Consider the following 27,191-nt stretch of genomic DNA (forward strand, 5'->3'; position numbering starts at 1 on the left):
CTGTTTGTCTTGGGTTGAGCAGACAGAAAGATATGGTACCCCAAAGGAGTAAAACAAAAACACACAGAACTGGAGGTTAAATATGAATACTATTTACAGATACATATATAGATATATAGATATGTATATACATATATAGATATGTGTATACATATATAAATACAAAAGGTTTTCAGGGAAAAAGGGAATATATACACAAACAGAATCAGTTCAGGCCTAGCTTCCCGGCTGAACCCAACCAAGCCTCACTGCTAGGCCAAAACCTCCCCCCCACACTAAGCCACAGTAGTCCCAGGTGAGGCCCAACTGCCCCCCACCAAGAAAGGCCTGCCAAGCCTCAATGCCCCCCACTAGGCCTCACTGCCCCCCACCAAGAAAGGCTACCAAGCCTCAATGTCCCCACTAGGCCTCACTGCCCCCCCACCAAGAAAGGCTACCAAGCCTCAATGCCCCCCACTAGGCCTCACTGCCCCCCCACCAAGAAAGGCTACCAAGCCTCAATGCCCCCACTAGGCCTCACTGCCCCCCTCACCCCCAAGAAAGGCTACCAAGCCTCAATGCCCCCACTAGGCCTCACTGCCCCCCACCAAGAAAGGCTACCAAGCCTCAATGCCTCCACTAGGCCTCACTGACCCCCCACCAAGAAAGGCTACCAAGCCTCAATGCCCCCACTAGGCCTCACTGCTCCCCCACCAAGAAAGGCTACCAAGCCTCAATGCCTCCACTAGGCCTCACTGACCCCCACCAAGAAAGGCTACCAAGCCTCAATACCCCCACTAGGCCTCACTGCTCCCCCACCAAGAAAGGCTACCAAGCCTCAATACCCCCACTAGGCCTCACTGCTCCCCCACCAAGAAAGGCTACCAAGCCTCAATGCCCCCACTAGGCCTCACTGACCACCCCCCCCAAGAAAGGCTACCAAGCCTCAATGCCCCCCACTAGGCCTCACTGCCCCCCTCACCCCCAAGAAAGGCTACCAAGCCTCAATGCCCCCACTAGGCCTCACTGCTCCCCCACCAAGAAAGGCTGCCAAGCCTCAATGCCCCCCACTAGGCCTCACTGCTCCCCCACCAAGAAAGGCTACCAAGCCTCAGTGCCCCCCTAGGCCTCACTGCTCCCCCACCAAGAAAGGCTACCAAGCCTCAATGCCCCCACTAGGCCTCACTGCCCCCCCACCAAGAAAGGCTACCAAGCCTCAATGCCCCCACTAGACCTCACTGCCCCCCCGCCAAGAAAGGCTACCAAGCCTCAATGCCCCCACTAGGCCTCACTGCCCCCCCACCAAGAAAGGCTACCAAGCCTCAATGCCCCCCACTAGGCCTCACTGCCCCCCTCACCGCCAAGAAAGGCTACCAAGCCTCAATGTCCCCACTAGGCCTCACTGCTCCCCCACCAAGAAAGGCTGCCAAGCCTCAATGCCCCCCACTAGGCCTCACTGCTCCCCCACCAAGAAAGGCTACCAAGCCTCAGTGCCCCCCTAGGCCTCACTGCTCCCCCACCAAGAAAGGCTACCAAGCCTCAATGCCCCCACTAGGCCTCACTGCCCCCCCACCAAGAAAGGCTACCAAGCCTCAATGCCCCCACTAGGCCTCACTGCCCCCCCGCCAAGAAAGGCTACCGAGCCTCAATGCCCCCACTAGGCCTCACTGCCTCCACTCTAGACCCAACTGCACAGCAAGCAATCATATTTGCCAAGAAGGCTGCAGAATGCTGCAAACTCCCCCACAAACCCAGAGAGGTAACAACCACTGCATGCCAGGAGCAGAGAGAAGAGAGAAAGAGGGAGCACTGGCTGTGGACTCTTCCTTTCACAGGGAGATGCAGGGTTATGGGATAGAATAACACAGTTTCCTGTTTCCCCTCCTTGGAGATGGACCATTTGGCCCCTTGTACTCTCTGGTGCTTGTGGAAGAATTTCTCTATGGTCTTCAACCTGTAACAGTATCAATATGTAAATCTGAATTTTTCTTAACTCTATAACATGATTTTAAGTAAATCTACCCCACCTGCGTTTGCTGTTTATGGGATCTGCAATTAATGTTTCAAAGAGGACTTCTGAAATAATCTATTTAATGACAAATCTACATAATCAGCACTAGTTTACAGGCTTTGGAAATTTTTTTTTCCTCTTTGGTTGAAAGTGAAACTCCTGACACTAACTCTGACTTTCATCTTGCCTTAATTGCATGGAAAAGGCAAAATGTTGCTTTCTTTCCAGGTCATTTATAAATTTTTCAGGTAAGTTGCAAAGGGATGCCAAGTGGAGGGGAAGTCACTTAGTCACTTGCAGTTCTAATTTTGGCTCCTGATGTGTCCTGTGATTTTCCATCTTTTCTTGGAAGCTGTTAGATAGAACATTTTGTAATGGATTAGTCTCTAGTAGATTGTAAAGTGACTAGAAAATGTTCGTGCTTTGGAATTAAAAGTCTGTTGGTTTGTTTGTTGCTTTTTTTATTTCTGCTTATTTTAGGAGCAGTTTAATAGATATGAAAGAGCAATCTATGCTGCACTGAGTGGAAACCTCAAACAGGTATGTCAATCCTCCTTCTTCATGAAGAAATACTGCAGTTACTAATTATTGTACTTTTAAAGGTCTAGAAAGCAGGAGAATGGCAAACATTGCTGCTTTAGTAGACAGGCTCACAGGCTCCCAGGATGTTAGAGGTTGGAAGGGACCTCTGGAGATCTTTCCGTCCAATGCCCCTGCCAGGGCAGGACCACAGAATCCAGCACAGGTCACACAGGAACACATCCAGACAGGGCTGGGAAGTCTCCCCAACCTCTCTGGGCAGCCTGTTCCAGTGCTCTGGGACCCTCACAGTCAAGAAGTTCCTCCTCATGTTGAGGTGGAACCTCTTGTGCTGTAGTTGACATCCATTGCTCTTTGTCGTATCCCAGGGTGCAGCTGAGCAGAGGCTGTCCCTGTCCCTTCCTTCCTGACCCCCAGCCCTCAGATATTGATAGACATTGATCAGATCCCAGTCTTCTCTTCTCCAGACTAACCAGCCCCAGGGCTCTCAGCCTTAGTGTTATTCCTGCTGAGAAGCAGTACAGACAGTTCTAGTGGTGTTGGTTTAGTTCTTTTCTAGTTTAGTATTATTTAAGAGCTCATATAGTCACTTTCCTGCTCAGGTAGAGTATTCTTCTAGACAAGTTGGTGTATCCTAAGATTATTCTGTATCCAAATTTCACTATCAATAGGTTTTACACACTGTATGATGCTCACTGTTATCTTTAAATAGTTCTCTCTTTGTATTAGTTTTAATGCTCCAGATGTTTTTGTGCTCTCCTAACTGGTGAAGTTTTAACTTTACTCTGTTTTTGAAGAACAATGAGGAACATTGCAGATCATAAAAATTTCCTTGCTGTTATAGTAATCAGTGGTAAGCTTCTAGCAGAGGAGCTTAATTTCCCACCCCCCATCTTGATACGATGTAGTAGAAATAAAGACAATTCTAAAAGTAAAAGAAAGGGGAGTAGGGGATATTTTCAACTTTTACTAAGTGAAGTGAAAAAAACGTTCTTCCACAGGGAAACAGGCATTGTAAAATTGCACAGATTTATAGAACAGAAGATCCCTTCTTATGACAGAGCAAAAAGACAGTTAATGAAATTAAATTTCAGTGACTTCAGTGAAGTTTAGTAACTTCCATTTCTTTTTTTTTCTTTTTAATTACTCCAAGAGAGAAGTCTTTCATGAAATGCAGTGTTTTCTCTGGCACTTGGCCCAGGGTTCCACTGCTGAAAGAGCCTGGCAAGATGGAGGGAAGAACTGGATATAAAACTCATTATAATATCACCACAGCAGTGGTACTCCCTTCCTCCTACCCTAACTACTGCACTGAGAGCCTGGCAAGATAGAGGGAAGAACTGGATATAAAATTCATTATATCACCACAGCAGTGGTACTCCCTTCTTCCTACCCTAACTACTGCACTGAGACTTGTGCAAACATGACCTAAACCAGTAAGGCCAAGTGATCCTGCTGAGAAATGATGAGTTAGAAAAGTGGATAGTCTTTGTCTTTCTGAGGTGGTACACAAGATGGGGAATGGTGTAAGAGTGGTGCTGCCTCTGGGAAGGAGGAGAAGACAATTTCTGTTGGCTACCTTTGATATAAAATGATGAGGGTGCTAGAGCATTATGCAGTGGAAAGACATTTTGTATCTTATTATGATGAAGTAAAGGCTGCTGTTCAAGATGGTTATTAGTCTCCTTTGGTGCCTGGAAATCTGATCCTAAATTTTATAGTTGCTGTGTTCAGATTCTGATAGTTGACCACTTCTTGATAATCTTTGCTCTGTGTTTGTTTGTTTGTTTGTTTGTTTGTTTTAATATGTAGCTTCTTCCAGTCTGTGACACCTGGGAAGATACAGTTTGGGCTTATTTCAGGGTCATGGTGGACACTCTTGTTGAGCAGGAAATACGAACCTCAGTAGTAACTGCAGAGGAGATGGAAGAGCTCCCTAGAGATTATTTAGAAACAAAGTAAGTTTTAAGTACAGTTATGCTCCTAGCCTGAAAAAAGGATCCTGTATGATATGTTTGGAATATTCAGGGTAATATTTTTTTTGCATTTTTTCTCCTTTGAAGCTGGACTTCAGAAAAAGTTTTTGAAGAACTTCAGGCAACAGACAAAAAGGTAGATATCACCAAAAGTGGTTTGCCATTTTTAACTATTCACTAGGTTCTACTCTTACTACACTATTTTAAGGAAGTGCTCAAATATGCACAGTGACTTACATATTTAGGTTTTCTACCTCTGTAATGTGTAATTTCTGAATTTAAATAGATTTTTCTGCATGCTGCCATCTTTTAATGATGAAAATACAGGTTTTGTCATGTCCCCTATCTGCCAAACTAGCTGGGTGTCCTGAGTAAACAGATGACTGTCAGGTGATGTCAGACATACAAAGCAGGCATAGTAAATCAACTACTTAACACTGATAAAGTGTACAAAGATTGGTTACCTGCTGGTTTCTTTACAGGAGGCTGCAGTTTTCTTTATAGGAGGTTTGTGTATTTCAAAACAGGCCTTGCAAACTTTAAAAGCATATTTAGAAGTGTCAGGGTTGCAAGAAACCTCAAGGATCATCCAATTCCAACCCCCCTGCATGGGCAGGAACACCTCACAATATATCAGGTTGCTCAAAGCCTGGCCTTGAAATGCTCCAGGGATGAGGTTTCTACCACCTCCCTGGACAACCTCTTCCAGTGTCTCACCACCCTCATGCTGAAGCACTTCTTCCTGACATCCAATCTGAATCTACTCAATTCTAGTTTTGCTCCGTTCCCCCTAGTCCTGTCACTACCCAACACCCTCAAAAGTCCCTCCCCAGCTTTCTTGTAGCCCCCTTCAGATCCTGGAAGGCCACAAGAAGGTCTCCTTGGAGCCTTCTCCTCTCGGACTGAAGAGCTCCAACTCTCTCAGTCTGTCTCCATAGGAGAGGAGCTCCAGCCCTCTGATCATCCTCGTGGCCCTTCCAGCACCTCCATATCCCTCTTGTAGTAGAGGCTCCAGAACTGGACACAGTGCTCCAGGTGGGGTCTCACCAGAGTGGTGTAGAGGGGCAGAATCACCTCCCTCACCCTGCTGCTCACACTTCTCTTGCTGCAGCCCAGGCTCTGCTTAGGTTTCTGGGCTGCAAGTTCACCCTGGTGGCTCATACTGAGCTTCTCATCCACCAGCATCCCCAAGTCCTTTTCTTCAGGGCTGCTCTCAAGCAGGCAGCTTCAACAGGCTCTGTTTCTTTGTTACTTTTAACACTCAGGTCACTTAATTTCATTCAAGATGAAATATATAACTTGTGTATTAATTTAGTACAGATTAAATTGAAATTACGCTTACTTGTATTTGATGGAATGGAAACAGAGCATTTAATCATATTGCTAAGACATAAACATGTTGAAATGCAGCTTACAGATTGCTGAAGTCAGCCACATATGTAGTCAGCTGCTTTTGCCTTTCTCATGCAATCCTCACCATATAGCAACTTCACAGGTGCATTGAATTGTATTTCATGCATTAATTCCTCTCCTGGAAAAAAAAAATAAAATCTCAAGTAAATTGTGCAGGCCTTTCCTTTAAGGAGTTACACAGGTTGTTGCTTCTCCTGTGACTTTGTAGAACCTGTTCTCTGTAACATCCTTATTTATTCTTCTCTTGGGAGCAAGAAGCCCTTAGTCTTGGATCTCTTCCAGGAGAGTATTAACCCCACAGATCTATATTCTGATTCTTTCTTTCAGTTTGTCAATATCCTTATAATTTGGCACTAAGACAGCAAGTGCCTTTCCTCCTGCTTTTTATGCAGAGTACCCTTTGAAACAGGATAGCTTTTTCCCTCAGGAACCTTTGCTCTATTTATAAGTTTGCTTTCTTTATACATTATGCTATGAGATTTTATTCAAAGCTTGAACTTTCTTTTTCACTCCCTAGAGGGTTATAGAGGAGAACCAAGAACACTATCATGTGATTCAGAAATTCATTATCCTGGGAGATGTGGATGGTGAGTTTTCCTTTAAGTGATTTGTAAATGTCAACTGACTATTTCTAATGACCTTTCCAGAAACATTTATGTGAATGAATTTTAAAAGCACACAGTAGGTGAATTCCACCTAGAAGCTAAGCTGCTTCTTTAATCAAGAACTGCAGGGACTTTCTGGGGTTGACATAGAGGGTAAGTTGTCAAAGAAGACATGAAATGTAAATGCCAGCAATATTCTAGAATTTTCTCTGAGAAATGGCAAAATACATACCTCAGATTCATAAATTCATAGAATGGTTTGGGTTGGAAGGGAAGATCATCCAGTTCCAACTCCCCTGCTATGGGCAGGGACACCTCACACTACATCAGGTTGCTCACAGCCACATCCAGCCTGGCCTTGAACGCCTCCAGGCAGGGGGCATCCACAACCTTCCTGGGCAACCTGTGCCAGTGTCTCACCACCCTCACTGAAGAATTTCTTCCTAATCTCCAGTCTAAATCTACCCTCCTCAAGCTTAAAGCCATTCCCTCTTGTTCTATCACTACAAGCCCTTGTAAAAAGTCCATTCCTGGCTTTCTTGTAGGCCCCCTTCAGGTACTGGAAGGTTACTCTAAGGTCTCCCCAGAGCCTTTTTTTCTCCAGGCTGAGCAGCCCCAACTCTTGTAGCCTGTCTGCATCAGAGAGATGCTTCAGCCCTCTGATCATCTTTGTGGCCCTCCTCTGGGCCCACTCTAACTCTTCAACATCCTCCTTAAGCTGGGGGCACCAGAACTGGCCATTGGCCTTTTCTTACCTGAAGCAAAAGAGCTAAATCTTTCCAAAACTGTTGCTGTTCTGTCTCGTTGGCCTTTGGAAGTTCAGGTACACTTGCTGAATAAATGCATGGGTTTGAAATATTTCTTAGGTGGTTTGTTTTTTATTTCACCGTGATATTGTTAATACTAATGTTCCCCTGGTGGCTATAGGTTTGATGGAAGAGTTTAGCAGATGGCTTTCCAAAGACAGAAGTGTGCTCCCAGGACACCTCCTTCGTTTCATGACGCATCTGATTTTGTTTTTCCGCACTTTGGGCCTCCAGACGAAGGTGAGCTCACTTGTATTTGATTTGTTGTCATAGCAATGCTTAGCCTTTGAAATAGAAATGCTTGTGTATAAATATATATAAAATACATACAAGGATAGCAAATTACAACCAGGCCATTCGGGTAAAATTCAGCAACCAGGACCTGCATGCTAAAATAGTGTATTTGTTGATCTTAGAGCCTAAATACAGCAGTTAAAATTGAAACAGAGCATCCTCCTCCCATCCAGTTCAGCTTGAAAAATTATTTTTTGAGATCAGTGCATTCTACTCTGGTCCAGAGGGCCACAATAGTGCTCAGGAGCACCTGCTATGAGGACAGGCTGAAGGAGCCGGAGGTGTTCAGCCTGGAGAAGAGGAGGCTCCAGGGAGACCTAATAGCAGCCTGCCAGTACCTGAAGGGGGCTACAGGAAGGCTGGAGAGAGACTGTTTGCAAAGGCCTGCAGGGACAGGATGAGGGGCAATGGCTTCAGACTAGAGCAGAGCAGATTGAGATTGGATGTTAGGAACAAGTTCTCTACTATGAGGGTGGTGGAACACTGGAACAGGTTGCCCAGGGAGGTGGTTGGGTCTCCATCCCTGGAGATCTTCAAGGTGAGGCTGGACAGGGCTCTGGGCAACCTGATCTGGTTGAGGATGTCCCTGCTGACTGCAGAGGATGTTGGACTAGATGACCTTTGGAGGTCCCTTCCAACCCAGACCATTCTATGATTCTACTTGTAAGCCTTTTACTGAGGAGGGCCTGACTTCAAGCTTCAGTGTCAGGCTTATTCCTAGCAGCCAAAATGCTTTGAATATGATTTTGGAATTGTATCTATTGCTGTATGCTCATAAGTGTGTTTGTTTTGTTTTTTGACTTGAAGTAATTGGTACTAACCAATATTCCATAGTTTCTCAAAATCCATAGGAAGTATAGGCTCCTAGCTGCTTAGCCTGTACATGCTAAGTGTGCAGATAGGTCACATAGCTATAATATATATATTGTGGGGCAGTCACAAGTGCTCAGAACCTCTCCTTTTTTACTGTTTTAAAATTCAGAAGTGCTTATGTATCAAATAAGTTTCTGAATAGTAGCAGGATCCCAGGATGTTAGGGGTTGGAAGGGACCTCTGGAAATCTTTGAGTCCAGTCCCCCTGCCAGAGCAGGACCACAGAATCCAGCACAGGTCACACAGGAACACATCCAGACAGCGCTGAAATGTCTCCAGAGAAGGAAATTCCACAGCCTCTCTGGGCAGCCTGTTCCAGTGCTCTGGGACTCTTACAGTCAAGAAGTTCTTCCTCCTGTTGAGGTGGAACTTTCTGTGCTGTAGTTTCCATCCATTGCCCCTTGTCCTATCCCAGGGCACAAGTGAGCAGAGGCTGTCCCTGTCCCTTCCTTCCTGACCCCCAGCCCTCAGCTATTGATAGACATTGATCAGATCCCCTCTCAGTCTTCTCCTCTCCACACTAACCAGCCCCAGGGCTCTCAGCCTCTCCTCCCCAGGCAGTGCTCCAGTCCCTTCAGCATCCTTGCAGCCCTCCCTTGGACTCTCTCCAGCAGATCCCTGTCCCTCTTGAACTGGGGAGCCCAGAACTGGGTGCAGTTTTGCAGGTGGGGCTGTTCTGGCTAAAGATAATTGTGTGTTGCCATTAGATGATTTAAATACAGCTCTTGAGTTACTGTGCTTTTTCGTACCTCTTAATCATTGCTTCCTTCCCTTGCTGAAATTTATTTTGAAGTCAGTTAACATTTAGCTAATTGAAAGGAACTTTTTGAGTGTGTGTATCTATGTCTGCACAGTTCCTACCAGATTTAAAATTTGTTGGAGTAGGTCTTTAAGCTGAAATGTGGTAGAACTACTCATTAGCAGACATTCAACAGAAGGGGTAAATAAAGTGCAATCTCCTACATAAGTTCCATTGTGGGGTTGTGAGCAATTGTTGGCTACTGCCTTTACAATTTTGGAGTATGTGAATTTACTGGAAGGTAACTCAATCAACCCTCAGCAGATCTCAGAGGCAAGGTTTGTTCAAGTGTTTATAATGTTCCTTATTTGATGTTTGAGTACAGTTCCTATAGGTTTATGCTAAGATGAAGATCTCTTATTTACATACATGAAACTGAAATGATTATTTTTCACAGTACCAAACACTTGAGTTTCAGCTAAAGCAGTCTCAGGTGCTTGGACTACACCTTGGTTGCTTAGTATAGCTTATTACAGCTGAAACAGGTGACATTTAAACTCTGTATGTAGGAATATTGACATTTTCTATAACACAGCAGTGCATGGAGCACACTACAGTGGTCATCTGTTCACCTGGCATTTTATTTATTAATTAAAAAAATTGCTTAACTGGAAAAATTTGGAAAATAATTTTTAAAGTAACTTTCCAGTTAGACCAAAAACTATATTACCCAGTTGCTGAAAAAGAGAATCCATGGAAAACTAAGTCTTTGAACCAAAAGACACATTTTTTTATCACTCTCCAAGAGAAAGAGTTCTTCCAGCTGTTTGAATGTGTAAATTACTGAATCATGGATAAGCAAATAACCTTTTATCTGTGTGATGGTAGTAGATACTGCAAAGGGGTTGTTGTTGTTGTTGTTGTTGGGTTTTTGGTGGTGTGTTTTTGGGTTTTGTGGGGTTTTTTTTGGCCACACTATCTGATTTTAAATTAAATTTACATCTCTCTGCATTAAGGAGGAGGTTTCTGTTGAAGTCCTCAAGACCTACATTCAGGTAAGCTTTCAGAATGGCAGTTTGCTTTTTCTAATGCAATTTAAATGTTAGGGAGACTTAAGAATACAGGATGGAAAAGAGCTATGACACAGTTAGTGCTTTTCTCAAGAGGTACATGGAAGCTTGCCTAACACACAGAGTTTCTGTCAGCAGTGCTTAAATGAGAGTTTTATTGATCCTTGTTTGGAAGCTGAGAAGGGGAATATTCCTGTATCAGAACAAAATAACCAGAAATTTGTTGCACATTTATCACAGCATCACAGAAACATTCAGGTTGGAAAAGCCCCTCAGGATCACCAAGGCCAACCCAGAACACTACTCTACAAGGCTCACCCCTAAACCACAGCCCCAAGCACCACAGCCAAACCACCTTCAAACACAGCCAGGCTTGGGGACTCCACCACCTCCCTGCCCAGCACATTCCAATCCCTCACCACTCTTGCCCTGAAAAAATCTTTCCTAATGTCCAGTCTAAACCTACCCAGTGGCAGCTTGAGGCCATTCCCTCTTCTTCTATCACTAATGACCTGGGAGAAGAGACCAGCACCAACCTCTCCACAACCTCCTTTCAGGGAGTTGTAGAGAGCCAGGAGGTCTCCCCTCAGCCTCCTCTCTTTCACACTAACCATCCCCAGCTCCTTCAGTCTCTCTTCATCAGATTTCTTCTCCAGGCCCTTCCCAGCTTCCTTGCCCTCCTCTGCCCTGGCTCCAGCACCTCCACATCTTTCTTGGACTGAGGTGCCCAAAACTGAAGGCAATATTTGAGGTGTAGTGTTTTCACATAAGCATAACCACACTGAAGTGTTTACAGAGAGGAATGCGTATGTTTTTCTAAACATTTGCTCCTTGCTCTGCAGAGGCTGATGTCTGAGAAGCACACAGACTTGATAGCATTTTATGTTAGCCACCTGCCCCCCGAGCTGGCCGTTGCTCAGTACGCTTTGTTCCTGGAAGATGTCACTGACAGTGAGCAGCGCCACCACTGCCTTGCATTAGCAAAAGATGCAGGTGAGAGGTGCTGATATTCCAGATATCTAAATATCCTGGGTTATTTTCTCTTTCAGTAGTTTTTCCTGCCAGATCGAGCTTTGAAGATGATGCTGTTTTCTTCCTGTGCCTTCGTTTTTCAATTGAATGTAATTTACTGCTTAATTCTCAAGTAGGATTTTTTTTTTTTTAACTAACTTGGAATTGTCATTCTTTTTCTGAATTGAACTGAATATCACTTTTACTTCTGGGTTATGTCCAAACACAGTAAAAAGTAAATGCCAGATGCCTGTCTCAAATATGTGCTTGAAGCTTAACATCACAGGATGTTAGGCGTTGGAAGGGACCTTTGGAGATCTTCCAGTCCAATCCTCCCTACCAGAGCAGGACCATAGAGTCCAGCACAGGTCACACAGGAACACATCCAGACAGGGCTGGAAAGGCTCCACAGAAGGAGACTCCACAACCTCTCTGGGCAGCCTGTTCCAGTGCTCTGGGACTCTTACAGTAAAGAAGTTCCTCCTCATGTTGAGGTGGAACCTCCTGTGCTGGAGTTTCCATCCATTGCCCCTTATCCTATGACAGGGCACAAGTGAGAAGAGGCTGTCCCTTCCTTCCTGACACCCAGCCCTCATTTATTAGATCCCCTCTCAGTCTTCTCCTCTTCAGACTAAACAGCCCCAGGGCTCTCAGCTCTCCTCACCAGGCAGTGCTTCAGTCCCTGCAGCATCCTTGTAGCCCTCTATTGGACTCTCTCCAGCAGATCCCTGTCCCTCTTGAACTGGGGAGCCCAGAACTGGATGCAATATTCCAGGTGAGGTCTCACCAGCACAAAGTAGAGGGGGAGGAGAACCTCCCTGGATCTGCTGGACACACTCCTCTGAATGCACCCCAGGACCCCATTGGCCTTCTTGGCCACAAGGGCACATTGCTGTCCCATGCAGAACTTGTTGTCCACCAGCACTCCCAGGTCCTTCTCCACAGGGCTTCTCTCCAGCAGATCACCTCCTAACCTGTCCTGGTGCAGTTTATTCTTCCTTCCTTCCCAGGTGCAGGACTCCAAACCTATCCTTGTTAAATCTCATTAGGTTCCTCTCTACCCAGCTCTCAGTCTGTGGCACACAGCCTTCAGGTGTCTCAGCCAAGCCTCCCAGTTTAGTATTGTCAGCAAACTTGCTGAGCAGACTCTGTGCCATCATCAGTGTCACTGATGAAGACGTTGAACAGGACCAGACCAGATACATTCCGAATCTTGTCAGGATTATAGGAGTCAGTGGTCTTAGCTGACTCTATACTGGTCTATATGCTATATTTATATGCTGGTCTGCAGCACAGACTGAAAGATTTTCTGCTTGTCTTATTCTTTTTCCCATAGTCTCTGTTATCTCAAACATCATTCTTCCAAAATACCTGCAATTGAATTATGTATCTCAAAAGCTTATAATGAGTCTGACAATGTGAGCATGAACAGATGGGTAGGAATTGCTAGCAGAAAAGAGTAAGATCAACAGCTGGAGTCTGAAATTCATTTGGTGGCAAGTTTGAATGTCTTGATCACTCTCACATAGTTCTTTCTTCATCCAGGTCTGGATGTTGCCACCATAACAAAAACTGTTGTTGAAAACATCCGCAAGAAGGACGCTGGTGAGTTCAGTCACCATGACCAGGTGTTAGATACAGGCACCACAGAGGTGAGTGTCCTTGTGATGGTTTGAAACTGTCTTTTTAATTTTTCCTTGCAAAGTTCAGAACAGAGAAAGTGAAAGAGTGTAAATAAGTCACTATTGGGTGTAAGAAAGCAAAATAACGATTGTTCTAAACACTTCCATTGGATAGATAGAAATGTTTAAGAACTATTACCCAAAACAAAGTAGGCACTCTGCACATTCTGCGTTCGGCACTGGGGGCAGTTGCTGGGCTGTCTGGCTGCTGTTTCTTCTTCTCTTCTGGCTGAAGATAACACACTGACCTTGGCAGCTAAGTTAACAACTTTCTGCTTAACTAACTCTGCTTTCTGTCCAAGGGGGGTCTGGGGGGAAGCTCCTGGGAGAGAGGCCCCTTTGGGAGGGTCCCCTTGGGGGGAAGCAAAGGGAGCTTGGTTGTGCTTTTCTGTTGATTGTATATATTTGTAAATGTTGTGAATTTTGTATATTTGTACATATTCATTGCATTTTGTCGTAGATTGTAGATTCTGCTTTGTAAATACAGCTTTCATTTGCTTCCAGACTGGGCTAGCCTGGTTATTGTTGGTGGGGGGGGAATTTCAGCTCACACTGACACAGTCCTTCTCAGGGTAGATACTCCACTTCACAGTCAACTACAGAGTCTCTTTTGAGCTACAGAATCTTGGTTCTTGCAGGTAGATCGGCTGAAAATAGACGTGATCGACTGGCTCGTGTATGATCCTGCACAAAGGGCAGAAGCACTGAAGCAGAGCAATGCAATCATGAGGAAGTTCTTGGGTACTGAATTTCACAACTGTTGCAGACTTTTGAAATGTCAGCTTTGTTCTCCTTAGCTCTTGGCACTACATTTGATACAGTTTTGCATCTAGGCTGGTCAAAAGAAGATAGAGGTTGCCCAGGGCCTTGTCAAGCCTCACCTTGAATATCTCCAGGGAAGGGGCCTCAGCCACCTCCCTTGGGCAACCTGTTCCAGTGTTCCACCACCCTCATAGTGAAGAACTTCTTCCTGATACCCTGATACCGAGTTTGTATGAGGTTGAACAAGGCTGGGTGCAGGCTCCTACACCTTGGCCACAATGAGCCCAAGCTGCACTACAGGCTGGGGGATGAGTGGCTGGAGAGCAGCCTGGCACAGAGGGTCCTGGCAGTGCTAGGTGACAACAGCTGAACAGGAGCCAGCAGTGTGCCCAGCAGGCACAGAAGGCCAAGGGCATCTTTGCTTGGATCAGGAATAGTGTGGCCAGCAGCACCAGGGATGGAATTCTGCCCTGTCCTGGACACTGGGGAGGCTCAGGGCACTCACTGCAAGAGAGATCTTGAGGGGCTGGAGCAGGTCCAGAGGAGAGCAATGAGAGTGGGGAAGGGACTGGAGGGAAAGGCTGATGAGGAGAGGCTGAGGGAGCTGGGGGTGTTCAGCCTGGAGAAGAGGAGACTCAGGGGGGACCTTAGCACACTCTACAAGTACCTGAAGGGAAGATGTAGTCAGGTGAGGTCAGGCTCTTCTGACAGGCAACTTGTGACAGGACAAGAGGACTTGGCCTAAAGCTGTGCCAGGGGAGGTTTATGTGGGATGTTAAGAAGCACTTCCTGCTGGAAAGGGGAATTAGAGACTGGGATGGACTGCCCAGGGAGGTGGTGGAGTCACCATCCCTGGAGGTGTTTAAGGCAAGATTGGATGTGGCACTTAGTGCCATGGTCTGGTGGTGTGGTGGTGTTAGGTCATAGGCTGGACCTGATGATCTCAGAGGTCTGTTCCAACCTCCATAACTCTGTGATTCTGTATCCTCATAGCGTCCAAGAAACACGAAGCTGCAAAGGATGTGTTTGTGAAGATTCCCCAAGACTCTATAGCAGAAATATATAACCAGTGGGAAGAACAGGGAATGGACACTCCCCTCCCGGCCGAGGACGACAACGCCATCCGGGAACATTTGTGTATTCGGGCGTATTTGGTGAGTGCAGAGATGCTGCGGTGAAACTTTCAGCTTTGTCCATTTGATTTGATTTCTGATTCCTGGATGCACTGCAACTGAGCATTTAATAACAGTCTTGTAATGTGATGAGTCAAAAATGCCTAATCACGCTTTCTAATACTATTCTAGGAAGCCCACGAAACCTTTAATGAGTGGTTTAAGCACATGAACTCAGCTCCACAGAAGCCTTCTTTGTTGCCACAAGCAAGTTTCACTGAAAAAGTAGCTCATGAACACAAAGAAAAGAAGTTTGAGGTAAGCAAAAGTTCCAAGTTATTTACTAAAAATGTTTATGTTCTTGCACAGGAGGCAGTCTTAGCTGAATGAAACAGATAGAAGGTTGCTAATTTGTGTTAAGAACTCTATTAGAAATTATTCTATTTTTATGTTGAGAGAGTGTGAGACAGTAGAATAATAATGCCACAATGAATTCTTAGGTACTTTTCTTACATGACTCAGCTTTACTTATAATACTGTAACAGGTGCCCAGTGAGGAAAGGCTGAGAGCCCTGGGGCTGTTTAGTCTGGAGAGGAGAAGACTGAGAGGGGATCTGATCAATGTCTATCAATAGCTGAAGGCTGGGGGTCAGGAAGGAAAGGACAGGCTCTGCTCACTTGTGCCCTGGGACAGGACAAGGGGCAATGGATGTAAATTACAGCACAGGAGGTTCCACCTCAACTTGTGGAGGAACTTCTTGACTGTAAGGGTCCCAGAGCCCTGGAACAGGCTCCCCAGAGAGGTTGTGGAGTCTCCTTCTCTGGAGCCTTTCCAGCCCCATCTGGATGTGTTCCTATGTAACCTGCACTTGATTCTCTGGTCCTGCTCTGGCAGGGGGGTTGGAACTGGAAGATCTCCAGAGGTCCCTTCCAACCCCTAACATCCTGGGATCCTGTGATAACAGTGAATAATGTGTTGATTGTCAGTGTCATTAATCTGGAACTGATTTTGCTATTAACTCTTCCTTATTCTTGTATTTGTCACATTTTCTTTTCTAGAAGATGCTGCTGTTTTGTTTGTTTTGCCCAAAGTTCTTTTTGCTTGTCTGGCCAGTATAAAACACGTGTATTCAGTTATTTATTTTACAAGCATGGCAGAATAAGTTATTTAAAATTAGCTTCCTCCAGTAGCTTTGCTTATGAAAAACCTCTTTGACTCTCCGGACAGGGATTTGAAGCAAGGATATAAATAGCTGTTAGCAGCAGGCCTTTAAGTTTTAGCTGCTGGCTGAAGATTCTAATTTGAATTGGAGCTGCAGTGGCTGTTGCATGATAGGTGAAGAGTCTGTGTTAAAATAGCTTTGGAAGTTATTCTCTTCTGCAGTTCTTTATTTTCTGTTTCTTTGCCAGGTGGATTATGGTATTTGGAAAGGCCTCTTGGATGCTCTTACAGCCGACGTGAAAGAGAAGATGTACAATGTGTTGCTGTTCGTTGATGGAGGATGGATGGTTGATGTTAGAGAGGTAAAATCACAGAATCAACCAGGTTGGAAGAGACCTCCAAGATCACCAACTCCAACTGATCACGCAACCCTAGCTAATCAATCAGACCATGGCACTGAGTGCCTCATCCAGGCTTTGCTTAAACACCTCCAGGGACCCCACCACCTCCCTGGGCAGCACATTCCCATGGCCAATCTCTCTCTTGCTGGGAAGAACTTCTTTCTAAGATCAAGCCTAAACTTCCCCCTGCACAGCTTGAGACTATGTCCTCTTGTTCTGGTGCTGGCTGCCTGGGAGAAGAGCCCAACCCCCACCTGGCTCCAACCTCCCTTCAGGTAGTTGTAGAGAGCAATGAGGTCTGCCCTGAGCCTCCTCTTCTCCAGGCTAAACACCCCCAGGTCCCTCAGCCTCTCCTCACAGGGCTGTGCTCCAGACCCCTCCCCAGCTTTGCTGCCCTTCTCTGGACACCTTCCAACATCTGATCATCTTTTTTGAATTTGAGGGCCCCAGAACTGGACACAGTACTGAGGATGTGGCCTAACCAGTGCTGAGTAGAGGGGCAAAATGAATCTTTAGATCACAGCACAGACTGTACATGTATTGTCGTTGGTTTGATGTGCTTCTGTGTAATCCACTCTGGCCTCCAATTACAGATTGCTTCCCCTTCAGTTACCTATAAACGTGTCCAGCCTCAGCTGGTCAGTCTGGATGCTTGCTTCTGACGCTGCTACTGACATGGCCATGCAGGGCTGCCTTTTAAGGGTGGTTGTTCATGATCCTAATGCCTCGTTTTGCTGTGGTTAGGATGCTGAGGATGACCCTGAGCGGGCACACCAGATGATGCTGCTGCGGAAGCTGTGCCTGCCCATGATGTGCTTCCTGCTGCACACAGTGCTGCACAGCACCGGGCAGTACCAGGAGTGCCTGCGCCTGGCTGACATGGTGGCGTCTGAGCGACACAAGCTTTACACGGTGAGATACTGAGCTCCAGGCAGCTTAGCTGCCCTTTAACAGCTCAGGGAGGTCATTGCAGAAAAAGCTTCTAAAAAGCTCCTAAAGCTTCACATATGTTCCTTAATGTGTTCAGTCTCATTCCCTCTTCCCATTCACTGCAGGAGTTTCACAGAATCACAGAATTGTCAGGGTTGGAAGGGACCTCAAAGAGCATCTAATTCCAACCCCCCTGCCATGGACAGGGACACCTCACACTACAGCAGGTTGCTCACAGCCACATCCAGCCTGGCTGCAAAAACCTCCAGGGATGAGGCTTCCACCACCTCCCTGGGCAACCTGTGCCAGTGTCTCACTGCCCTCATGGGGAAGAATTTCTTCCTAACATCTAATCTAAATCTGCCCTACTCTAGCTTGGATCCATTCCCCCAGTCCTATCACTACCTGACACTCTGAAAAGTCCCTCCTCAGCTTTCCCGTAGGCCGCCTTCAGATCTTGGAAGGCCACAAGAAGGTGTCCTCAGTGCCTTCTCCTCTCCAAACTGAACAACCCCAACTCTCTCAGTCTGTCCTCACAGGAGAGGAGCTCCAGCCCTCTGATCATCCTCCTGGCCCTTCTCTAGAGTCAGAGGAATCGGAGATTTGACTTAGAAAGACAAGATGATGCCAGTATTCTGACAAGCAGTTTTTCTGAGCAGTACAGCTACTAATTTGTATATGGGGGCTCTTGAATTGAACTAAGTTTAACAGTTGGATGAGCATAAAGATCATTTGCAAGTTAAATGAGCCTGTGATTCCAAGTTGAACTGTTAATATGATCAGCCATTTCTTTTTTCATTTCCATTATATTTCAGAACATTGTATAAGCAGGTTTTGGGTTGGAGCCCTTTGTTTACCTCACCTTTCCCTCCAAAAGCCTGAAAAACAACCCCCCAAAAAAATCTATTCTATAACAGAAAACACAACCAACCAACCAAAACCCCAACCCAACCACCTAACCAACACCCCAAGCCACAACCGACACCCCACCCTGCCACCAAAACCCCAACCCAACCAACCAACCAAAACCCCAACCCAAGCACCTAACCAACACCCCAAGCCACAACCGACACCCCACCCCGCCACCAAAACCCCAACCCAACCAACCACCCAAAACTCAACCCAACCAACCAAAACCCCAACCCAACCACCTAACCAACACCCTAAGCCACAACCGACACCCCACCCTGCCACCAAAACCCCAACCCAACCAACCACCCATACCCCAACCCAACCAAGCAAACAACCAAAACCCTAACCCAACCCCTAACCAACACCCCAAAGCCACAACCGACACCCCACCCTGCCACCAAAACCCCAACCCAACCAAACAACCAAAACCCAACCCTAACCCAACCCTAACCAAAACCCAACCAAACAACCAAAAGCCAACCAACCATCCAAAGCCCAACCCAACCAACCACCCAAAACCCAAACCATAAGGCTCCTCCCTCCCCCAAAGGAAAAAATAAAGCAAATCCCCAAAGATTAGAAATCTAAGACAAATTTTGTGACACATTTGCCTGAATTGGCTTTAGGAACTCTGCCAGCAATAACAGGAAACTTGAACTTGGCTGTTCACCAATAACTTCTAGTAGTTAAGAGATGGAGCTGTGCTGCTGACACTGGCTTAACTTTTTATATTTCTCTAGTTAATTAACCACCCTTTGCTGCAAATAAATACAACTTCATTATGGTTTTTGTTTTGTTTTGTTCTGTTTTCAATTCTTAGGTATTTTCAAAAGAAGAACTCCGAAAGCTTCTGCAGAAGCTGAGGGAATCTTCTCTGATGCTTCTAGACCAGGATCTTGATCCTTTAGGCTATGAAACTTAGTGATAAGTTTTGGCAAGTATCTACATGAAATCTGTCAGTGTGGACATTCTGCTTGTAAGAAAACCATGACTCAGACAAACTGTTCTGATTTTTTTGGTGGGGAAAAACCTGAATCCTGAGCTTTCACTTTTAGTTTGAAAAACTCTGACCACCTTCAGAGAAGATATTTGTTATATGACCTTTTTCATGCCTTTTTTTTGTTTTCTAATAAAAGTGCTTCAAACCCAGAAAATGTTCATTTATAGAAATAGGGTCGTTGTATGAACCTCCTTAATCTCTTTGCTGCATGCTGAAGAGCTGCCAGGGGGTTGTTTGGGGTGGGCTTTGTTGTTGTTATTAAGAGAATTGTTTTTTCACCCTTCCTCCTCTGGAGAAGGGAGAGTGTTTGCGCCCTGGACACTTTCTGCACTAGAAAGATGCTTTGAGGAGAATTAACTCCAGCTCAGCCCAAACCTAATACACTGATGTGGTAAGGCTCTGATCGACTCTTACATGAATGACTATTATTTATTTAATTTGGTAGCGGGATCTGTGTCTTTGTGAACCAGATTTCTGTACATTCATTGCCTATGCTGAGATGAGAGGGGCATGTGCAAGAGGAAAAACATCTTGTGGTGTCTGTCCCACTTCCTCCTCGAGGAGTCTGTCAGTTAATTTACCTCCTTATTACTGTTTCTGTTCAGAGGGCATCTGAACAGCAGGGGAAATCTGACAAACACTCAGCAGAGGACTGTGCAAGATTACAGTGAAGTGAGGTTGCAGGAAAGTGGATATGGAAAGCCGGCACCGGGAACATCAAAGGGAAAGTGAAATTGAATGGCTACCGCCCATTCTCACCACTATAGTCGCTATGTAACCCTGGAGGAAAATGTAATCTAGATCATTCCAAGCGCCTCTTAAGCTTGGCGTCTTGTAAGTTACTTAGAAACCTTGCTCTCGCCCTGTTGGCCTGTGTAAGCACATGGTTAGCTGCTTTGCCCTTCAGTGAACAGCGCAGAGGACACAGCGCTAGCGGAGTGAGTGCTCCAGTCAGTGTCTTCTGGCATTCGAAAAAGAACGGAATTTTTGTGCACATTTTTTTGCGTGTGTGTGAGCTCAGAAATCCCCACTCCGCTCGCCGAGCGGTAGCTGTACCTTGGGGTGGGTTTCTGCCCATCCCTGGCTTGTGGGACAGCGGCCCGGCAGGGCTGTAGTGCCTGTGTGGGCGCACTCGGGCCGGGGCCAGAGAGGGAGGCCCTGCACCTCCGGGGCCGCAGGGCGCGTTCCCTGCTGCGCCTTCTCCATCTGCCCCTTGTGCTGGCGTACACCGGAGCGCAGGCGGACGCGGCTCCCCGCTTCGGGCGCGCAGAGCCGCTGGGCGCCGCAGCTCCGCCCGCGGGGCTGTGCCGGGCCGGGCGGGGCCACCGGAAGGCGCGCGCCCACGTGTCCCGGCAGGGGCGGGCGCGGAGGAGGCGGCGGCGGCGGCCCGGCCGGTGCGCTGGCGGCCGGCGGGCAGCCTCCTATGCTGCCGCCCCTGTTGCTGCTGCCCTTGCCGCTGCTGCCCGGCTCTGCCGGCCGCAATGGGCTGGATGCCGACCCAGGGTCGGCTGGTGGCGGGGCTGCTGGTGAACCTGGCCGCCTCCATCTGCATCGTCTTCCTGAACAAGTGGCTGTACGTGCGGCTGGGCTTCCCCAACCTCAGCCTCACCCTGGTGCACTTCGCCATCACCTGGCTCGGCCTTTACCTGTGCCAGGCGTTCGGCGCCTTCTCTCCTAAGAGCCTGCAGCCCTCCCAGGTGCTGCCCTTGGCCCTCAGCTTCTGCGGCTTCGTCGTCTTCACCAACCTGTCCCTGCAGAGCAACACCATCGGTACCTACCAGCTAGCCAAGGCTATGACCACGCCGGTCATCGTGGTCATCCAGAGCCTGGCGTACGGAAAGACCTTCCCTCTCCGCATCAAACTTACCCTGGTGAGGAAGCGGTGGGGCTGAGGGGAGCGCGGAGGGGCAGCCCTTAAGGCGTAGCCTCAGGGCGATGTGGGCCGGGGAGCGGAGGGAGTGTGGAATCCTCCACCCGCCAGCCCTGAGACGGTGCTGGGGGCAGCGGCCCACCTGAAACTCGGGTCCACCTCCGCAGGTCCCCATCACGTTGGGCGTTTTCCTTAACTCCTACTACGACGTGAAGTTCAGCATCCTCGGGATGGTGTTCGCCACCTTGGGCGTCTTGGTGACCTCTCTCTACCAAGTGGTGGGTAATGAGGGGCAGGAGGATGGAGGGCGGGAGTGTTACGGTGTCAAGCTGCAGTCCTGTGGTTAGATCGCCCTTATAGAGCAGCCTGCCTTCCAGCAAACCCTCCATACTCTGTTATTTTTCATATAATAATTTTAAATTTTTAATAATCCACCACAACCCTGGTAAATTGTTTCAGGAATTCATCATCCTTGCTGCTAAAATCGGGGTGTTACTCTGCCGTAGTCATAAGGCTGTTTTCAAGGGGGGGAGAATGCTTCATCAGTAACCCTCTCTGTTTCTTAAAGAGCTCATATTTTCTCCTTGCTGAAGCAAGTGCCTTGCATTGGAGCCTCTCCGTGGAAAGGACATTTTCCAGGCCTTCAGTTAACCCCATAGTTTGTCCTTGAGCCATTTACATTTTATGAGCATCCTTCTTCAGTTTCCACTATGCATAGTCTAAGGTGTTTTTGTAGAGGGTACATTAATCCACAGTATAACCTTCCTGGCTGATTGTGGTTGAAAAAACAGATACCACCAAGGACTGCCTCAGCCCTTTCTGCTGTAATCTTGTACTAAAAGCTCAGGACCAGTTCATTTTTGACCATGGTGCCAAAGCCTCCCAAATGAAGACTTCCCTGTCTACCTATTGATGTGGTAGTTCTCAGAGATTCAGGCATTAGTTTCTTTGTAAAAGGTCCTGTGTGCCTCCAAAAGCAGGGAGGCTCTGTGACCTGTAGTGTGCACGATGATAAATAGTGATCTCCTATCCTGCTTTGGGGCAGAAGGAAGAGAGAGATGCTGCATGAAAACTTGGAAGTGCTGATGTGTGTACTGGAGAAGGGAGAGTGCCTGAGTGTAATATTGAAAGCAGCTTAGCAATTGTATGTGCTGTAATCCATGTCACCAATTAATGTGATTGATGAAGTATTAAATGTGCAATATGAAGAATCATCTCCTTGGCTATTAATCTGCATAAGCATAGGTAACTAGGATGCTACAGTGAAAATCTTAAGTTGCAGTCAGTTATAGTCAATACTGAAACAAAATTCAGTAAATACAGAATCAGTGGGCAGAAGAAAGCCAAACATTTACTGGATTTGTTAGCTTGTGTGTGGAGAAAAAATGAGAACAAAAGCAGAGCTGTGTTTAGGCAAAAATGCTCACTTCCATTATAGACAGGATCTGGAATTTGTCTGGAGAATAAAAGGGAGCTGGCATTTTCTTCCCAGGTCTGCTACCTTTGTTCTTCCTTGAGTGTAAAGCTTTACCCCCAGACTGTGGAGAAAGGAAGGTTTATGACCTTAAGTTTTTGCCACTCCCATGGCTTGCATGCTCACAAGAGACAAACACATGGGTTCCAGTTTGGTGAAGGTAGAAGATGATGCTCAAGAATCTGTTTATCACAGAATGTTAAGGGTTGGAAGAGACCTCGAAAGTTCATCCAGTCCAAGTCCCCTGCCAGAGCAGGAGCACCTACAGCAGATCACACAGGAACACATCCAGGCAGCTTTGGAATATCTCCAGAGAGGGAGACTCCACAGCCTGTTCCAGTGTTCTGGCACCCTCACAGGGGAAACATCTTTCCTCATGTTCCCATTGAACTTTCTATGCCTCAACTTCCACCACTGCCCCTTTTGCTGTCATTGGGCAGAGCCTGGCTCCATCCTCTTGGCACTCACCCTGCACATCTTTATAAACATGAATGAGGTCACCTCTCAGTCTCCTCTCCAAGCCAAAGAGCCTCAGCTCTCTCAGTCTCTCAAGGAAGATGTTCCACTCCATCATTTTTGTGGCTCTGTTTATGCAGTGTTGTCCATGTGAGACTCTCTGTGTTTGTAGCCATTTTGCTTTTGCTCAGATTTTCAATTTATGGTTTGGGGTGTTTTTCTGCTCCTGTTTAACAGCTTTCTCTTTTGGTTTCAGTGGGTGGGAGCTAAGCAGCATGAGTTGCAGGTAAACTCCATGCAGTTGCTGTACTATCAGGCACCAATGTCCTCAGCTATGTTGTTGTTCATCATACCCTTCTTTGAGCCAGTCTTTGGAGAAGGAGGAATTTTTGGTCCCTGGACTCTTTCTGCTGTGGTAAGGCTTTTATTGACTTTAAATAAATCATAATCATTCATGTTAAATTTGGTAGCAGGATCTGTGTCTTTGTGAAGCAGATTTTTGTGTAGTCATTGCCTATGATGAGATGAGAGGGGCAGGTGCAAGAGGGAAAACTTCTTCTCCTAGAGGAGTCTGTCAGTTGATTGACCTCCTTATTCTTGTTTCTGTTCAGAGGGCATCTGACAAAGTCCAGCAGCTTTTCCTAGTGTATGAAATGAAAAGTCTGTAAGTGCCCTTGTTCCAGCTCTCACTGTCCACCTAGTAAAGAGATGAGCTTGCTCACTTTTGACACTCTCAGATCCCTGCCTGTGGAAAGAGGCCAGCATTGATCACTCTCTAGAATTGCTAGTTTATGGTCACCAAGGTTAGAATTTCTCTCTTTATCCTTCTGCTCAAAAAAGAGCCATCAGTACCTCCTTGGCACTGCTGCTTGTGCTGCTCAGCCATGGGTCATTTCTTGGAGCAGAAGTCAGATGTTTTTCCACAGTAGTTTTTATCATGACCTTTGTCTGGAAGGTAAAGAATATAACCTCTGTGTCTAGGAGCAGCCAGGTTTTCCAAGTCACTAAACAACCATATCTGTACCCTGAAAGGATCACAGGGTGTTACGGGTTGGAAGGGACCTCTGGAGATCTTCCAGTCCTACCCCCCTCACCAGAGCAGGACCAGAGAATCCACCACAGGTCACAGAGAAGGAGACTCCACAACCTCTCTGGGGAGCCTGTTCCAGTGCTCTGTCTGTGACCCTTACAGTCAAAAAGTTCTTCCTCCTGTTGAGGTGGAACTTCCTGTGTTGTAGTTTCCATCCACTGCCCATTGTCCTATCCCAGGGCACAAGTGAGCAGAGCCTGTCCCTTCCTTCCTGACCACTGCCCTCAGCTATTGATAGACATTGATCAGATCCCCTCTCAGTCTTCTCCTCTCCAGACTAACCAGCCCCAGGGCTCTCAGCCTCTCCTCATAAGGCACATGGTTCTAGCAATCTATATTTATGGACATCATACCATGAGCTGCTTAAGCAGATCCCCAGTGCCTGCACTGATTTGATGCTGTTTCTATTTTTGTTCTCCGTATGTGTTGGGTTTTTTTTTCCTGATACTTAATTTTCCTTTGCTTTTCAAATGCAAAATAATAAGCTGGAATGTATCTACCAATGGCCAAAAGCCTGGGAGATGATTGACTTGTGTCTATTAATCCACAGATAATGGTACTGCTGTCTGGAATCATAGCCTTTATGGTAAACTTGTCCATTTACTGGATCATTGGAAATACATCACCTGTCACGTATCCTTAGTTGTTTCTCCTCTTTTCCAATGATTTATTTTAGCATTCATTTGGCCTGACTTGCTGGGGGAAAAGTGGTTGGTAGCCTGCCTGCTTTATCATAAGTGATGAAGCTGGAAAAGCCTTTTCATGTTTAAATGTGTTTTGTTTCTTTGGTTGGGACTTCCATAGATGATGGTGGTTAACTCAGTGACCTGACCTTCATACCATGGAACAGGCTGCCCGGGGGAGTTGTGGAGTCTCCTTCTCTGGAGGCTTTCCAAACCCACCTGGATGCATTCCTGTGTGGACTCCCCTAAGTGATGCTGCTCTGGCAGGGGGGTTGGACCTGATGATCTCTTGAGGTCCCTTCCAACCTCTGATATACTGTGATACCCACAAAGAATATTTACCCACACTTTGGCTACATTAAGGAAGTGTTGCATTGTCAGTCTGTAGTTTGCTGTGGGTGAAAAGCTTTAGGTGGAGGTTAATTCCCATATCTGCAGAGAGGCAGGAAAGTTGCATGAGTAGAAGTCAGTGACACAATCACAGAATGTTAGAGGTTGAAAGGGACCTCTAGAGATCATCCAGTCGAAATCCCCTGCCAAAGGAGGATCACCCAGGGTAGTCCACACAGGAATGCATCCAGGTGGGTTTGGAAAGTCTCTAGAGAAGGAGACTCCACATATACCATTCCACGCTTTGAATGTCATTAATGAAGATCTGAAGTCTTTCTATAAAAAAAAAAATACTGAGAACTTGCTATGATCCTTAACAGATGCTCAGGTACAACATGTTTGGACATTTCAAGTTCTGCATCACCCTTCTGGGAGGGTGCCTCTTGTTTAAGGATCCTCTGTCTTTTAATCAAGGCCTTGGGATTCTGTGCACATTGTTGGGCATCTTAGCTTACACCCACTTCAAGCTCAGCGAGCAGGAAAGCAATAAGAGCAAATTGGTTCAGCGTCCCTAGAACAGGAGTTGCTGGAGATGAACAATGTTGTGAAGGGAAAAGCAAGTGTTTAAATATGCATGGATTGCAGGATGCACCAAATGGCCTCCTTCATTCAAAGCTGTACTTCTGGGTCGAGTGCCAAGATCATCGTTCTGTAACTAAACCAAACAGACTGAAGTATGTGGAGTGCTGGGGGGTTGACACCTCAGCCCCTCCTGGCATTTTCATTGCATTGAAATGGTGACTTACAAGAGAAGGCACACTTCAAGTCACCCTGGAAATTGTACTCCAGGAATTAGATGATTTGTTTTTTTGCATACCAAATGAGATCCTGATGGCTACAGTTAAGGCACAAAGAGAAAGCAAAGGAATCCTCTCTTTGTGATCATTGCCCTTCTGAAGAATCTTGGAGGCACTTCTCCATGCAGATGTCCTGTTGTGTAGTGATGTTTCCTCCTTTTGGTCTGATGAACAATGAAGAGGAAGCATATTTTGTTCAGTGCTTTAAGGGTCACCAAGCTCCTTCCTGTTTCTTATATATGTTTGGCTTCAACACATAGATAGATTCTGGCTGACGAGAGGAGTAGATAAAATTACAGGTGGAGAGGGACTAGAGGAGCTATTGGAAAGCTTGAAGCCGCAGGCCAGGCTATAGGAGAATAGGAACTCAGTTCATCAGTTTCTTGGTTTGGTCCATCAGGGCATTAATTCATTCATGTTCTAGAAAATTCCGTTACTGCTATGCCAGAGCCAAGGGCTTTATATGAGCTCTTGGAAATACTCATGAGCCTAATAAAATCTCTGATTTTGTGGTAATAAACAAATATTTTTGCAGCCCTTGTGTGCAGACATCCATGCTAAAAATATTTTTGGAGAAATCTTTGTGAAGGTCACCATCTGTAACAGACATGAAGGGTTGCCTGGTTCCCCCTCCTGCATTCAGCCTCACCTCCCTCCCTCCTGCACCTTCCCCCAGGAGTTACCTTCAGAGGGCTCTGCAGGGGTTGTCTGGGCAGTGCTGGGCAGGCAGCATTTCCTCAGCAGCCAGTCCCTGGACATGTATCAGTGACTGAAGAGTGTGAGGCTGGACCTGCTTCTGCTCTAATTCAGGAATGCTTTGGACGTTATTTTGTGCCAGTATCGAGCACCGATTTTTTTGACAGCGTGGAAGGAGGAAGCCGAGTGCTGTTCTGTTTTAAAAAAAGAGAAAAAAATATCTGCTTTCAGGAAATCTGGTGAGAACATATGTTCACTAGATTGGCAGGGTTAGAATTTATTTGCAGTATCTTAATCCTTACAGTTAGGGGTTCAATTTTATCTTCATCTACCTCTAGCAGATTCCAAGAGGGGAATTATGTGAATGAACCCAGGTATGTTTTACAACCACCCACAGAACTGATATTTAGTTCCTCTTCCTTTTTACCAATCTAGGCAGCAAGCCTTTGTGTAGGGA

General features: G+C 46.4%; 2 protein-coding genes across 2 annotated transcripts in view; both read left to right on the forward strand.

Moving 5' to 3' along the window:
- The window catches only part of NUP107 (nucleoporin 107), a 45,029-nt gene extending 25,659 nt beyond the window's left edge, over nt 1–19,370 (forward strand). The window contains exons 15-28 of the mRNA XM_054400003.1: nt 2,471–2,530; nt 4,343–4,488; nt 4,594–4,642; nt 6,437–6,506; nt 7,452–7,570; nt 10,253–10,291; nt 11,149–11,299; nt 12,863–12,969; nt 13,638–13,740; nt 14,755–14,915; nt 15,066–15,191; nt 16,284–16,397; nt 17,181–17,348; nt 19,099–19,370. Of these exons, the coding sequence (XP_054255978.1) occupies nt 2,471–2,530; nt 4,343–4,488; nt 4,594–4,642; nt 6,437–6,506; nt 7,452–7,570; nt 10,253–10,291; nt 11,149–11,299; nt 12,863–12,969; nt 13,638–13,740; nt 14,755–14,915; nt 15,066–15,191; nt 16,284–16,397; nt 17,181–17,348; nt 19,099–19,200 (1,515 nt within the window). The 3' untranslated portion in view covers nt 19,201–19,370. The remainder of the gene's footprint in view (nt 1–2,470; nt 2,531–4,342; nt 4,489–4,593; nt 4,643–6,436; nt 6,507–7,451; nt 7,571–10,252; nt 10,292–11,148; nt 11,300–12,862; nt 12,970–13,637; nt 13,741–14,754; nt 14,916–15,065; nt 15,192–16,283; nt 16,398–17,180; nt 17,349–19,098) is intronic.
- Nucleotides 19,371–20,759: 1,389 nt separating this feature from the next.
- Nucleotides 20,760–25,756, forward strand: SLC35E3 (solute carrier family 35 member E3). Its single transcript, XM_054399866.1, has 5 exons — nt 20,760–21,149; nt 21,316–21,426; nt 23,335–23,493; nt 24,719–24,801; nt 25,570–25,756. Exons 1-5 carry the CDS (start codon nt 20,760–20,762, stop codon nt 25,754–25,756), a joined length of 930 nt encoding a protein of 309 aa, XP_054255841.1.
- The last annotated feature ends 1,435 nt before the right edge of the window (nt 25,757–27,191 follow it).

The sequence above is a fragment of the Indicator indicator genome, chromosome 3 (genome assembly GCF_027791375.1).
Source record: "Indicator indicator isolate 239-I01 chromosome 3, UM_Iind_1.1, whole genome shotgun sequence".
Classification (NCBI taxonomy): domain Eukaryota; kingdom Metazoa; phylum Chordata; class Aves; order Piciformes; family Indicatoridae; genus Indicator; species Indicator indicator.